Source organism: Pavona decussata, unplaced genomic scaffold, assembly GCF_977016875.1.
Source record: "Pavona decussata unplaced genomic scaffold, jaPavDecu1.1 SCAFFOLD_115, whole genome shotgun sequence".
NCBI classification, from domain to species: domain Eukaryota; kingdom Metazoa; phylum Cnidaria; class Anthozoa; order Scleractinia; family Agariciidae; genus Pavona; species Pavona decussata.
In genome coordinates this window covers 445,672-461,708 of record NW_028145529.1, presented here as the reverse complement: position 1 = coordinate 461,708, position 16,037 = coordinate 445,672, and the positions used below count along the sequence as shown (strand labels likewise).

The 16,037-nt window shown below is 40.0% G+C and overlaps 1 protein-coding gene across 1 annotated transcript in view; it reads left to right on the top strand.

Moving 5' to 3' along the window:
• LOC146469882 (talin-like) overlaps window positions 1–16,037 on the top strand; it is a 70,028-nt gene that overhangs the window by 40,972 nt on the left and 13,019 nt on the right. Inside the window, exons 39-53 of the mRNA XM_085122728.1 lie at window positions 496–589; window positions 991–1,080; window positions 1,441–1,563; window positions 2,759–2,902; window positions 4,766–4,927; window positions 5,715–5,855; window positions 6,495–6,676; window positions 8,190–8,322; window positions 8,849–8,950; window positions 10,032–10,202; window positions 10,622–10,768; window positions 11,575–11,697; window positions 13,101–13,220; window positions 14,387–14,533; window positions 15,550–15,719. Of these exons, the coding sequence (XP_084978854.1) occupies window positions 496–589; window positions 991–1,080; window positions 1,441–1,563; window positions 2,759–2,902; window positions 4,766–4,927; window positions 5,715–5,855; window positions 6,495–6,676; window positions 8,190–8,322; window positions 8,849–8,950; window positions 10,032–10,202; window positions 10,622–10,768; window positions 11,575–11,697; window positions 13,101–13,220; window positions 14,387–14,533; window positions 15,550–15,719 (2,049 nt within the window). The remainder of the gene's footprint in view (window positions 1–495; window positions 590–990; window positions 1,081–1,440; window positions 1,564–2,758; window positions 2,903–4,765; window positions 4,928–5,714; window positions 5,856–6,494; window positions 6,677–8,189; window positions 8,323–8,848; window positions 8,951–10,031; window positions 10,203–10,621; window positions 10,769–11,574; window positions 11,698–13,100; window positions 13,221–14,386; window positions 14,534–15,549; window positions 15,720–16,037) is intronic.

Sequence of the window (16,037 nt, the reverse complement as noted above, 5' to 3'; positions counted from 1 at the left end):
GAGTGTCACAAAAATCACCAGTTCTTTGTATCTGGAATCTTGACCTCTTACTTCTCAAATTTAATACCATAATAATAATACTTATAGTAATAATTATGGATTAGAAAAGTGCATTTGATCTCATGGCTTCCAGACTGAAGCGAGTCAACCTGCGGGAATTCACTTACACTGTAGCCAGCGGGATTCAAAGCTCTCACATGAAATCAAGGCGAGTGGTCAGTCAGTCCAAAATGGCACTCAAACCCTGAAATCGCACAGCATCCAGGAAGAAGCGACACAAATAGTATGTGTTCTTCTAATGTCGAACACATAAATACATCCTTACACCATCCTGACCATCCTTATAGCTTTTTGTGTATGTTCAGTTGATCTGGATTTTGCATCCTTGGAAAAAATAATGTCATCCAAAACACTGTGCTCTGATCTCTTAATTCCCTTCTTGATCTAGAGGACTGGTATTGTTGTTACAGTTAACAAGGTATTTGTTTGTTGCAGAGCTGTAACAGACAGTATAAACATGTTGCTAAATGCATGCATGTCTGCTGCACCAGGGCAAAAGGAATGTGACAATGCTCTTAGAAATATTCAGGTAGGGGCTGCCATCCTAAATATATATCAGGTTTTTATCAAGAAGTAATTATCGTATTGCATACTTTTCTGGTAAGTGATGAATACATGAATTTGGATGTACTCTGTTTACAGCTGTGGGCTATTATAATTCAACTTCACACCAATCCCCTTTACCTACAGTTGTTCTCCTTACTCCCCTCTTCCCAATACAGAGACCTCCCATAAGCAGCCAGACTATCTGTGTTAAGTAACCACATGTGTTTCAGTCAAGTGACTACATGTACATTTTGAGATTTCGCATAAGTGATTGTTTTGACTCTTAAGGATCAACTGTCATGTCATTGTTTTTGTTGGATTTTTAAGAGACATTTGTTTGTAGTAGCTAAACTTACCCTCATCCCTCCCTTTTTTGCTTTGCAGGCTGTTAGTAACATACTTGACAATCCAGTTGAACCGGTTAACAGTGACACTTTCTTTGATTGCCTGGACAAAGTAACTCACCGATCTCAAGTAAGTTGTGAACTTGATTTAGGCCATACGCATTTTGAGCAACACCAATGTAGTATTTTTGTTTTCAGTTAAACGTTACATAGTGTTAGGCTTCAGTTGATGGATTTCACTAGCTCAAATAAATCTGCTGGAGGATTTAAAAGGCCTTTCCTCTTCTGGTTGGAAAACAAAGACCACTTCTGTATCAGATTGAACTGGATTTATTTACCTGGTTACCTTACAGCTCTAGTTTGTGAACTTACTCTTGTTGCAGCCTGCGCTTTCTCCTCTGCGATGTCGTGTGTTCTGCTTTTCTCTTTGTGTCGTTGCTGTTTGTATGGTTATCATTCCTGTGATTCTGATATGATTGGCTAATTACAGGATCTAACTGAAGCCATGCCCAGGATTTCCAACAGCATCAGGTCTGGTGACTTTAATGAGTTTGATGAAGAAGTGCGATTTGCCTCAGGAGCAGTTTGTGCGCTGACTGAGTCCGCTGCACAGGTCAGTATAATTCTTTAATTTCTGGTAATAGGTGAGCTTTCTTGCATCTACATGTACAAGATTCAGAAACAGTGAAGTTGTATGGTACAGGTAGAAGGAAACAACTAGACCAATTTCTGGTTCTAAAGTATGCTTAAGAACAAAGTATATTGAGAAAACAGTTCACGGGCAATTGCAAAACTATAAACATCAGTACTTGAAATAGAGCTGATTATGAAATCAATATTTCTAGTTTCTCTCTTTCAGAATAGGCCATTTTACAGTTGCTTGCTTAGTGACCTGGCCTTGGATTGGAAGCGAGGCTGGGGTGACCTTGTTTTGATACAAACCTCACTGCTTTTCATATGTAAATGCAAACTAGTTAGCATAAGAACAGCATGATCTACATATGAAAAACAGTGAGGTCTGTATCAGAACAAGGTCACCCCCAGCCTCGCTTACAATTCAAGGCCAGGACACTAAGCAAACAACTGTAAAATGGCCTATTAGTTAAATGACAGTTTAACATTACCACCTTGATAATTGAAGGTCGCAAAGTATTGTAGCCGCATTGGTTTTCTGAAAATTTGAAACTTTCTGGCTCCCACAAATTTCAAACTTCAAAATGTTTTATTCTAGGGTGAAACAATATATCAACACGAAAATTTCCTTGAAGATAGGTCACGGTGTCTACTTTTGTTACCGCGCACACATTCTGCGAACTCTCGAGATACTCCGGTTTCCTATGGGTGGTGCCTACTAATACAGGGATATTTTTTGCGCGGTTTAAGACTATTCGGAGAAAGCAGAACTTAGCAAGTGCTCTTGGTATCCAAAAAGAAAATTGGGGTAACCATGGATTTTTCAGAGATAATAAAGCTTCAATTTGGGGAAAAAAAAAACCGCCATACCTGTACATTCCTTTATATTTTACACCTTTTAGAATTATTGTTGCTTAATTATCTCTATAAAAAAAATGCGTGGTTACCCCCAATTTTCTTTTTGGATGCCAATAGCCCTTGCTAAGATCTGCTTTTCCCGCATAGTCATAAACCTTGCAAATACACTTCTGTATTAGTAGGCACCGTCCTTAAAGCAATATCTTTATCATTTTAGAGTTAGTACATTTTATAACCCGTCTGGTGATTTCAGGGCTTGAGACTTTTCAAATCTCTTTTTCTCCTGATGAGTGTTTTGGTATTGAATGTGTTTTCAGGCGGCATATCTTGTAGCAGTTGCTGATCCTTCGAGCGTTGCAGGAAGACCAGGTCTCATAGATCAAGCTCAGTTTATCAACTCTAAACAAGAAATCCTGGAGGCATGCCAGAATCTGCTCAAACCAGAGGCCAGTCAGCAACAGGTCAGGCTTACTGCTGTTGTTTATTTTTATTTTATTTATAAACTTCGCCAGAGGAGAAAAAACAACAGGAAGAAAACTCTGACAGGAGAGAACTCACAGAACGATAAGTTCCAATATCGAGACTCCCTGCATAAATGAAATTACATCATAATAATTAAGTATTGGCAACTATTTAACAACACATTTTAACTAATAATACAGGATGAATGTAGTTCGGCCACATTGTGCAAGTTGAACGAATTGGAATAATCGCGAAGTAGTACAAGTAACGCGAACTTATATTTTCAAGCGACGTTTTCGTTGGCATTGCCGTTGTGGTTTCTTAAAGTCCCTATTATCTTTTCCGCCCTTACGAAAATTCGGCAACATCATCTGCGGTTATTTTCATTTTTGTTTTCGTCCAACACTCCATGCAGTGCTTTATGGTTTTTACTAGTTAAAATGGCTTGTGAAAGTGCAAAACCCACTAGCCAAAACTGAAGTTTTACTAGTCTGCAGTCATCGGGTAGAGTGGCCAGACACTTACTCATACAGTGTATTAATGAGCCATGACGGCGGACTATTCGAGCGTGCCAATTGAGTGAAAGTGCCGCAATTAGAGGGAAAAGGGATCCAGGAATTCGGTGAAGTAGGCTCGCTAAAACCGCGAATTTCACAGTTATAAAATATACTCGGCTTTTCTTGAGATGATAGAATGTTTTTTTGTAGTTGAAGGTTCATTCTATCATTTTAGTTAAAAATTAAGTTAAAAAACGAAAACTAGTTGTAGACTTTTGAGAACTGTGCTTTTTACGGTACTGTTAGTATGGGAAGCGACCCTTGTTGTATTCAAAGAAAAATGTTCTCCAAAAATAGGCAAGATTCCCCGGATGATAGCTAGGACACAAGGACCGTTTTACCTCCGAATTTAGAGTTAAAAAAAGTGTAGACGTTTAAGACTGAAAATTCGAGGTTCAAAATTCGCAGGTGTTCTCGAGCCAAGCCATTGTCTTCGTATACACAATAGGGACCTTAAGCAGTCTCGACGAGTCTATGGACGACGACGAGCGTGACCGAATAGGACCTGGGCCGAGGACGCCGTTCACAGTGGGAAAAACAAATGTTTAAGCAAGCTGGGTTGAGGACGCCGAACGGCGGGAAAAACCAAATAACAAATGTTTTAGTAAGCTCCCGACCTCGAAGCTCTGAAAGTTGTAAATGGCGTCATTTAAAGAAATACGAGAGTTGCTTTTTTTAGGTCATGAGCACAACACCATTAACGAAGAAGAATGCCTTCTTCTATCGGAAGAGTTTGAATCGAAGAATCCTGAAAACCAGCGAAAGTGTCCATGTGCCCCAATTTGTACGCCTGGGCACCCAGGATAGAATGCTTCGGTAAAAATTTAATCTTAGTTTTAATGACATAGTCCCTCTGGACAAATATTTATACAGTCATAAGCACTGAAGGCAAACTAAAACACTTACAGATTCTTTCCCGCCGCCATGAAGCAATTCAGCTTTCAGTTGTCTAATTTGACGGATATGTTTACGTCCAGCTTTCGGTAAAAAGCAGAAAATAAGTTCCCTTTGAGCAAATTTTATTATAAGACATGATAAAATGGACACAACGATGAGAAAAATCAATTTTAACACTTACGTTCACTCGAAGACGGCAAATCGGTTGTTTTGACGTCTTCAACACCATGTGGGCGACGTCTATGACATGCGCAGAAGCTGCTGCATGCGTTGGAAGACTTCCGGTCGTCGTCGTCTTCTTGACTCGTCGTCTTGGTTGCTTAAGGTCCATAATAGTTGATATGAAAAAACAATGCGCGACACAAGTGCACTGAAAGTCAAGTTAACTTAATGTTGTGTTTATTTCAGGTTCTGGGAGCTGCTACATCAGTTGCCAAGCACACCTCAGCGCTTTGCAATGCCTGTAAAGCAGCGTCTGCTAAAACCGACAACCCTGCGGCCAAGAGACAGTTTGTACAAGCGGCTAAGGATGTGGCTAATAATACTGCTAATTTGGTAAAGAACATCAAGGTTTGTATCCGTCATCATCATCAGCTACCCTGAACTCTTGCTTCGACAGAGGTGTTCACAGTTGTTCAAGAGGACAAATCCTCTACAGTGAAAGGCTACATTTAGCAATTAATTGAAAGATTTCTCAAGTTGTAGGAGTGGATATCTGATCCTACCGTTCTTCCGTTGTCAGACCTTGTTCTGTGACAACTATTGATAGGGTTCAATGTACATGTAGTAAAATTAACCGGGGCGAAATTTCTTCGTACACTGTATGGGAACTCGACCTGCTCAGTGGTATTTTTGTACAAATTAGTCTCAATTTTTGTGTTTAAGGTTTTCCAGTTAAATGGCTAAATTGTGATACCAGGGTATTGTATGGAAAAAATTGCATTATCGCATTTTTGAAATGTTTGCATTGTCCAAGAAACGATTATACTTTAAGGTACACAGCACTTGGACGCAGTTAGGTAATATGTGTGTGCGTATAATGTATTCCAAAGCGCAGTTCACGTACGTTATACTTACAGTGCAGTGAACTCAACCGGGGCCACCCAACATTGATCAGCCAATCACAGGTCACGTTTATAACAAAGGAGTCTGGCTTTGGTAGTCTGTAAACCAATCAAAAACGAGAACATTTCAAAGTGTCGGTTTTTCAGTTTCCCCGGTTGAGTTCGTTGCACTGTAATAGCTTCAGATGATTGTCACACATTTTGAGCTTTTGCAAATGGATTATACTCTTGAGGTTTGGTGAAGTGATAGTATTTCATTGTCATGGATGGTGTTTTGTATAATTTGTCTTCAGACTCTTGCTGGTGATATGTCAGAGCCTAACCGTGAAGCATGCGCAGCAGCAACCAAACCTCTTATCAACAGTGTGGAAAGTCTCACAGCTTACGCGCTATCACCAGAATTTGCTCCACTTCCTGCTAAAATAAGTGAAGAGGTGAGGCGCTGTTTATGATCTGTTTTTGGTGACAACAGGAATTCAAAACATGTTTTTTACAACTCGAACAAGACAAATAAGACAACAGGAAGATCCCCTGTTCCCCCGTTTCTCGTGCCAAGGCCCCGCTGCTTAAGAGACTCGAAGGGCTCTGGGGTCGAAAACGGGAAATGCCAAAGGTGATTTTTATTAATAAATTATTTAAGAGTTTGTTGTTGTTGTTTCTTGACAATTTTTTGTCACTTCGTTTCTCAGCGTAAAGATCTCCATCTTTTATGAATTAGGAAGATGTTGACAAACGAAACCCTCTCGTACTCCAAGTCTTGTTTTTCAGCTTTACGTTCAGGAGAGGTTATGGAAGTTAAGGGTACTGAGGTTGTTGAAACAGCAGTCAACATCGACAACATATCGACAACATTTCTTTTAAAGACTGCTTTCTAATGGACAAGGGGGTTGGTTTCTAACGAAACTGTGCTACTGCGTCGGTGGGGCGTGGAAACGAATGTTTGGTTTTACCAACAGAATTGGCAGAAAAATTTGGCCACCGTTAAGAGATCCAAGTGGTGACATTTCGAGCGTTAGCCCTTTGTCGGGAAGGAATTGGCTGTGTAAAACCAAACATATTTTTCTGTTTTGCAGGCTCGTTCAGCTCAAGTTCCCCTGATTATGTCCGGCAAGTCCATGGCAACATCCAGTACAAACTACTTTAACGTGGCTAAAGCGCTTGCTGTGAATTCTAAAGAACAGTCTGGCTGGCAGCAGCTGGCTCAACAGGCGAAAGCTGTGTCTGATGCCATGAGGAGACTTATTACTGCTATAAAGTATGTCCTGGGGCCCGTTTCTCGAAAGTCCCGGTAACTTACCGGGCACGATAAGTAATTTTGGTGACAAATGTTTCTTAACAGAAGTCAATTTTTGTCAGCTTTGAATACTAAATTTTAAAATCTTATCATTCTATGAAAACATCGGCGAAGTACCATGTCTGTAATCGTTGTGTAATCGGCGAAAAAACATTTAAAAATATACTTAACGGGCGCGATAAATTACCGGGACTTTCGAGAAACGGGCCCCTGGGCCGGGTTGCTCGAAAGCCGATTAATGCTAATCCCCGATTAAAAGTTAACCGAGGTTTTCATCTCGCTTGTTAAAATGTTTTTAAAAGCTGATTTTAAGCTAAAGGTAAAGAAAAGTTCAAGTCAAAACTGAGGAGCAAAAGTGTTTTGGAAAAGTAATTGTCGATAAGTAATTAAACCCGAATCAAACTTCACGTTAACCCAGGATTAGCTTAATCGTGCTTTGAACAACTGGGCCCTGATGTGTTCCTAGTCAAATACTGTGAAATCCGACAGATAAACCACAGATTGTTAAAATATTATTACAAAATTGTGCTGTGGATTAACAGGAAGATCATCTGAAAACAGTTCCGTAAATTCTCGTATTGAAAAACTCCAGTCCGGTTCCCTCTTCTTCCAATCATATGCTAAGCTTTTGTGTATGATGACTAATGTGTGCCGCTGTTGCCTTTTGAAATATTCTGGAAAAAACGGACTTTTTGAAGGACTCCTGCTGGTTTATGAAAATTGCTGTCTACTATTTAGCGAAAAATAAGTAAATAAAAATAAATACGACCATTTCCGAGTTGTTTTAAATTAAATCTCATTATGATAACGAGACTTCGTGCATAATTCTTGTTATGAAAATTAGTTTTCATATGAAAAGCTTTGGACTTAGCCTCCCTTTCATAATGAGGTTCAAAGCAACTCGGAAATGGCCTATTCGAAAATTCACTTATTAAAGAACGGAAGAGTTAAGTCTTGGTGGAGAATTATATAGAAAAGGTCTACCAGACTTCTCTTTCTCGATTGCACGAGTGATATTGGCATTTGCTGTTCCATTTCTACCATTATAGGGTTCTTTATTTCTTTAGTAAGTTTCCATAGATCACTTGGACTGTTGCGTCAGAAAGTGTCGTCCCATTTTAAAACAGTTAGTCCAAGTAGTTTACCTGATCGAATGCTAAGCAACCATTTTCCCTTCTGAGGAATGAGTTTAAGTTCCTCTGTGAGTATATTTATTGTTAGGTAGTTCCTCAGACAAATGTGGACAGATTGCCGGACAGTCCCTGAATTGAAGCTTCCCCAGTTTCCTGGGAAACATGAAGATGTGTGATATATGAAGCCTCAAGTCACTCTTCATTAGCTTTGCAAAATAGAACGAGTAACTGTCACACTACCGCTGTGGAAATGATTCATATTGACAGAGCTAATAAGATTTCGCCACATGAAGCTGAGAATTTCCTTCTGTACGCTAATATTTGATGTTTGATTTTTGCAGAGACAATGCTCCAGGGCAAAGAGAATGCGACGAAGCACTGGAACAAATAAACCACACAATAAATCAACTAGACCAAGCTTCACTGGCTGCCATCAGCCAAGCGCTGGAACCGAGACCTGAAAACTCTTTGCAGGTGAGAAGGGGCTGTTTACAGAGGCGACCCCAGCAGCAGTATTTGTGAAGTGCAGTGTTATTTCGAATCGTTACTTGTAACTTCTGATGAATTTTTATTTTTGGCAAATTGTGATGGCAGTATGATTGAAATAATGGAATGGTGTCGCTCAACCACGGTATCAGAACGCCACCTTCCTAGGGATCCTTTGCTGTAATATCACAACATTTATGCTGCTGGCTTATACAGGCAATCTAAAACTGTACTTTGTATTGCCGGTACAATCGCGTAAACGTAAGCTTTGCCTTACTTCTCAATGGCTTGCATTTAAATGGTCACATTTGAGGGGTATAATTCACAGACTACAGAGTTGTATATAATGTAATTTGAAATATTTCTGCGGGAAAGTACTGTTGAATTGTCTGGATTTCATTCACGGAGTCAAAAGTAAGAGCCACATTCAACTCCAGAGGATTTTCAACAGGAAGGCAGGGCAAGTTATTGATTCCTGTAAATGTTTGTTGGTTTTCTCATTTTTTTTTACCAGGGATTTCAAGAGCAGATGATGCAGAATCTGAGTCAAATGACGGATGTTATTGATCCACTAGCTACAGCCGCCAAATCTGAACCAGAGAACATTGGACATAGAGTAAATAGCGATTTTAAACAAAACTGTTATTTCCTCTTTCTTCACCATTTACCGGCAAGCTTGTTATCATCATCATCATCATCATCATCATTATCATCATCATCATCTTTTTTTTTTTTTTAATTGCAACCTTGTTTTAAATATATTCCGTACAGGTGCAAAGCCTGTCATGGCCACCTTTCGTACTTTCGTCGATTTGGTCTGATTATGAGCCCATTGGCACAATTTTACTTGGTTGTCTGGACACTAATCCTTTTCGTGCTTGTCTTTATAGGAATGAACTAACTAACCTCGCGTGCTTAATAATGTCCCAGGCACTGCATCTATTGCATGAAACGATTTGGTTATAATTAAAGGCCTCGCTTTGAAAGAGCGTCTGTGTCAAAAATACTAATACAAAAGTTCACGTATTGCTATGACTATAGCCGTACAGTCAACTCTCGCCTTACGGACACCCCGCTATGACGCACACTCGCTATTATGGACAAAATCGTGATCCCCGGCGAAAGCTTTAGGGGTTTGACTGAAACTGACTCCCGCTATTACGGAATTACGGACACTTTCGTGGTACAAACATAACAATTTTATTGTTTCGACTCTCGATAAAGCAGACACCATGAACTTCGCATGTAACATATATTGCAGTCTGATGTTCGTCGTTTGTCAAACACACTTCAAAAGACTTCTGGAATGTTTATTTTCGCGTAAATTTCATTAGTGGCCGTACAACAGACTCTCATGGCTTTTTCACTCTTGCGCCTTTCCTTCCAGATTCTGTAGGAGAGACCATACAAGCTCTCATCCTCCATTCTCAACGACTGCTTAGCAGATCCACTACTGTTGATAAGCTTGTCAAGTCTTACAAGATATTTTGGGTCGCCACGTAACTCGTAAATAATTGAATCTCAAGCCCCAGGCCACCACCTCTGTTGATCCCCACACCCCGCTATTAAGAACACCAAACGACGTCCCGAGGGTGTCCGCTACAACGAGAGCTGACTTGTATATAGCAATTGCCACAGGCTGGACGAGTTTTTCGGTTGTATAAGATCATGCTTATGAGGTAACATCTTGATTGCAGGTCGCACAGATGTCAAGTTTCATAGTTCCGCTGGCTGACCTTGCTGTGGGTGCGGCGTCACAAATGGCTGATGTTCAGCGTAAGGTGGACTTGCTGGATCAGGCAAAAACTGTGGCTGAATCAGCTGCTCAGCTGATGTACGCCACTAAAGAAGGGGGTGGAAACCCCAAGGTTAGTGTTAGGTGATATTTACCGTGGTTTGGTCTACTTCAGTATACAAGGCTGCAGGAAAGTTCTGTTTGTTGATACATTTTAGGATTTTTTGTATCATAACCACCTTGTACAGTACAATGGAAAGTGCCGCAAGGCTCAATTTTGAATACTAAACAACGGCACATGAATGAATCACTCAGTAGCTTTAAGAGATTTTAATCCTCAGACTCGAAAGAAAGAGTATGCCTTACATCAACTACAGTCAATATATGGAGGATATTACGGCGGTGCGAAGATATGAATTTAATTTTTGAGTGGTAAAAAAATTTCTTCGACAATTTTACACATCATCATCATTATTAGTTTCGTGGAGTAGTTGCTGTTTATGATGACATGAGTGCAATCGCTGAAGTTATCATGGTTGATGATCTTTGCAGTTTGTTGACGCTCATCCAGATATTGAAGATGCAGCTCAGGGGATGAAGGAAGCTGTCAGAGATCTCGGACATACTTTAGAAGAGGCGGCTAGCGAGTCTGGCGTGGTGTCTGGTTTGATTGACAGCATCGGAAAGGCAGTGGCTGAGGTAAGCTACAATATACACCGCATGCAACGAAGAGAAATCACATGATTATCCATCGATTACTCATTGTCTTGGATGAAGGAAGAACGTAAATATGTGCACAGGGTAGTTATTGATTTAGACAAGAAACTTCAAGTATTCCGTAAAGATGATGATTGTAGCAAAAGTGAAGCCGCATAAAAATATGCAACTTTGCAAAGAAATAAGCCCAAGTGAAGTGAACATTAGAAACGGTCCAACATAGCTGAATTTATAAAATTTTGAGGTATCGAACGGACTTGTATAATCTGTGGTTACTGCTAGATGACTGTTTGCCTCACCGACTAGTGTTTTGTTGGCATAAGGCTTGGACTTAATCAATATGGAGAGGTTGAAGAAGTGTTGAAAACGGTGGTGCAAAGTGATCCCGGACAGAATAGGGTTAGGCAGCGTTGTTTAAGTCTTAGACTACGCTTACAAGAACGTTTTATGACTTAGAAACCACATCGAAAACGATACGGTTTCAAAGTGTACACGGTACCGTGTACTAGAAGCAGAAGGTATAACCGAATCGTTGACATAGTTTCATCTGAAACCGCATCCATGTAAACGTTGCCTTAGATTGATGCCGAGTGGTTGTTCGAGTGGGAATGAATGTGAGTGATGATCTAATATTCACCGAAAATAGCTTTATTGATTATTTAACGTTACCGGTATATAAAGGTTTGTAAACTGAAGAAACTAAGAAAGCTTGTGGCTTGCATGGTTTCCATCCTGCTGTTCTCTGTTCATCAGGGACGTTTTCAATCTCAAAGTTTCCTCTTTTTCAGGTTGGTCAGCCACTGAGTGATTACCGAGCGCAAAGCGCTGAAGTGATTGATGAACCGTTTGTGAATTATCAAGAAAGAATGACTCGAGCCATGAGGGAATTGACCAGAAGAGCACACGACATGGTAAGATCATCTAAGATCTTATCATCTAATCATCTAATTGAGATCAAAGTTTTATTTATACTCTCAGTTAAGGACGGTACCTCCTAATACAAAGTTATTGTGCGCAGTTTAGAGCGATTGTCAATTGAGTGTTGTAAAACCAAAATCATAGTAATTTCTCTGGCCAATCACAACAGATGTAAACAGCACAATCAGCCAATCAGAACTCGAAGCAAATACATGTAACCTGCGTCAAGCGCGGGAAAACGTGTGCGACCAAGCGCGATTGGTTTTGGTCGTGCTGTTGATTGGTTGAGAAAATGGCGCGAACTTTGCCAACCAATCATAGAGGCTAGTAAAGCAAAACCAAAGCAAACGCGAAATTACTTTGGACACTCAATTGAAAACCGCTCTATGTGAAAAGCAGATCTTAGCAAGCAAGAGCTATTGAATTCCAAAACCAAAATTGGAGTTGACCGCGCATTTTTCAGAGATAATTTAACATCCATAATTCTAAAAAGCTTTAAAATACATAACATTACATATGGAATATTTTTTGTCCAAATTACAGCTTAATTATCTCTGAAAAATGAAGGTTTTCCCAAAGTTTCTCTATGGATTTCAGCAGCTTTTGCCAAGATCTTCTTTTCCCGCATAATCAAAAACCTCGCAAAAGTACTTTTGAATTAGTAGGCACTGTTCGTTAAAGCAAACGGAGTTTCTTGGACCACTTTAAGATGCGCAGAACGTATGCGCAGTAACAAAAGGAGCTACCGCCTTAATAAAACGGTCTTTGTTCAGTGAAGGTGACACTTGATGATAGGCTTGCGACTGGCAAACCTGTGGTCTTCAGATTCCGGATCAGATTAGAGTCCAGGAACGTTGTGATTTGAGGAAAATCGGAAAACGTTGAGAAAAACCTTTTCGAGCAAGGATGAGAGCCGAGAATAAACTTATAGATAGGAGGGTTAGTTGCTAAAGAAACTATGGTGCTGTGTCGGCGGGGGAGTGGAAACGAATGTTTGGTCTTATCAACAGAGTTATAAGGTAATTTGGCCACTGTAAAGAGATTCGAGTGCTGACGTTTCGAGTGTTAGCCTTTCGTCAGAGCTGTTCTCTTTCACGAAAGGCTAACGTTCGAAGCCAGTCTAACCAGGAATGCTTTGTTCGTTAGTAAAATGGAACCACAAAAGCGATCACCACCTCCTCACAACTGTTTCCTCATGCGCGAGATAGACATCAACGGAGTTCAAATTGTTGTTTAGCATGTAGTTTTCGTCATGATGAAAACAATTGTAGAGTGCGGGCGAGGAAAACTCTCTTTTAGATTGTAAGTGAGCGGGGATGACGCAGTGGTCGTGCTGTTAGGTGTGGGGCGTAAGGCTCTTGGCTAATGTTACTCTAACCGTGATTTTGTCCATTAGGTTGGTAAATCAACAACAGACCCAACTAAGCTTGGTCCGCTTGGGAAGGATATTAGTAAGGTTTACAATGATATAGCAAAGGACACGAAGGGAGCAGTCAGGACTATTGGTATCCCAGAGGTACGAACTCAGTAAAAAGTAACACTTATTTTAAATTATATTTCACAGCCTTCGGCAGAAATATGACAATAAAACAGGTATTGTCCGCTCATTTGTGCTGTGATCTGCGCTTTCAACGCCCCCAGGGGTACCCCCAAAGGAAAAAGGGATGGCGCAATACCATCACACCCTGGGAGTACTAATCATGTGCTCCCAGGATTCCAGGTAGCTTTTTCCGCTGTGCTTCGATCCGTGTGTAGGTAAAAGTCGTTCTCAAGATCGCGGGGGAGAAAATGAACAAAATTTACAGGTCGTCAAACTCAATCACGTCTTTGGTAATTGTCCCGAATATGATCTTAAATTTTTTAGTAGGTTTCGCGCCAAATAGCCTAATGACGTCATGTCATTTTTTTACATTTCGATAATTTTCATAGCTTTTATTACTGAGTTGTTCGTTGTTGTTAGTTATTGATAATCGAGTTGAGATGTATGGGAGTGAACGAGCTAGTTCGTCACTTCGACTTTACAGGTTGTCTCATCATCGTCAATGATTTGAGATTTATTTGTACTTTGCCTAAGCTGGTCGATTTAGTAAAGCATCATTTGCTCGAACCCAACATTGTGTGCAATGTGCATGACAGTCATTTTATCCATTTTATAAATAAAATCTTATTCCAAAATGGCTACCATCTATTATTCTTTTGTTTGCATTCAAATTAGCCCTTGTTGACAACGTTCAAGGTAAAATATACTTTTGAATTTTTAGCTTGAGAACGAGGTAAGAATGGCTAATTTGAATACGAACAAACGAATATTAAAATGGTAGCCATTTTGGAATAAGGTCTATCGTTAATTTTTCGCCCCATTTACTTTCACTGTACAAACATTATGTTCTGAAATTTTTTCGATTTATCGATATGAAATCAGACGTGGTTTAAGATGGTTTGGCTTTCGTAGTTAAATTAAATCTGGATCGCGCAAAATTTACAATTGGCCAATTTGAGGATTTAACAAAATATCGCTCCTGGCATAGTTTAATAAAAAACCAATAACAAGTAAAAAATTTTACTTCAAGCGGTTTCAGAGAAGACTCCTTGAAAGCTGGTCAAAAAAGTGGAGTTTGGTCCTTAAAAAACCCTATGTCGAAAATACCTTCACTAAATTTTGATTGTGATAATTTTTGTCAGATTGCTCACCGTATCCGCACTGGTGTTCAAGGCCTGGGCGAGGCGTGCATTGCCTTGATTCAAAGTGGAGGAACTGTACAGAGCAATCCGAAAGATCCTTTTTCCAAGAAGGAACTCGCTGATGACTGCAAACATGTGTCTGAAAAGGTGATTTCTTCATCATAACTGGCATTTGTCTGCCAAAAATAACTTTACTACCCTTTCATCCAGGGTCTGGTTGTTCGAAAGCGGATTAATGCTAATTCCCAATTAAAAGATGAACAAGGTTTTCATTTCGCTTGTTACTATAAAAATGCTTTTAAGTCAAAACTTAAGGCAAAAAAATCTTTTGGAAGAATCTTTATTGATTAGTAATTAAACTTGAATCAAAGTTCACGTTAACCCAGGATTAGCCTAACCGGGCTCACGTTGAGCAACTTTGCCCTGGGGTTAATTCGAGTAAACCTTAACATTTGTAGTTGTACCACTGGTTTCCTTGAGTTAACATGTGTGCATGGCAAGAGCTCAAAAGATAGCAAGCCAACGTTGTATTGAGGTGGTACAAGTTTTGTCCCGCAGTGCGGTCGGAAAGTCAAAACGTACAAAACCTCAGCTTGTGAATTTGTGTGGCTGTTTTTAAGTACCAGCAAATTGCTGTGAATTGATTTGTTTTATTTCACGGATGCCGTGGTCTAAAACCTGTGTATGTGTGCTCCAAAAGAGATGTGAATCAATTTTGGTATTTTTTATGCCCTTAAAGTGATCAGCATAAAATTTCTCCTTGTAATATCACTGCTTATTCAACCCCAGAGGTCATGATAATTAAGGATACGACCACCTAAGTTGAATTTTCTTGGTGATTTAATAACTTCTCCTCAGTACCCTTATGAGAAAATTATGGAGACAAGATAGGAGAATTTGTTTTTTGATAGAAGAGGTTAAAAGAAAAGGGAAGTGCGACGTGAATTTGTGTTATTTCAAATCCCGCTCCCCACCCACTCCCTAAAAAAAGTTCACGCATTTTTGTTTCCAATACGCGCTTGACGCTTTTGAGTTGCACCTTTCAAGAATTCAGTTGATGACTTCTGTCTCTTGGTGCTTTAGAATTATTTTGCGACAAAGTGAAGGTATTGTAACACGCATTTTCAACTTGCCTGTTGATGCGGGTTTTTGTTTCCTCTCAGGTTTCTCATCTCTTAGCAGCCCTCCAACAGGGCTCCCGTGGTACCCAGGCCTGCATCAACGCGTCCACCACGGTGCAGGGAATAGTGGGTGACCTGGACACCACTGTGATGTTTGCTTCTGCCGGTACACTGCACCCGGAAGTTGAAGGCGACACTTTTGGAGATCACAGGTTTGTCAAGGATGGCGCCTCCTTTTGCTACTGCGAAAATAAGAACGGTGCTTACTAAATCAAAAGTCTTCAGTTTTTGAGCGATTTGTGACTGGGCGGGAAAAGAAGATCTTAGCAAAGTGTGTTGAAATCCCAAAAGAAAATTAGAGTAAACGCACATTTTTGAGAAACATTTAAGCCTCGATTTGGAAAAAAGTGTCCACACATTGTTATGTATTTTAAAGTTTTTTCCGGATTGTTGTTGCTTAATTATCTCAGAAAAAAGAGTGGCGAGCAGGGGGCTTTGGTCATCAGTCAATCTTCTTCATCGATTTTGTT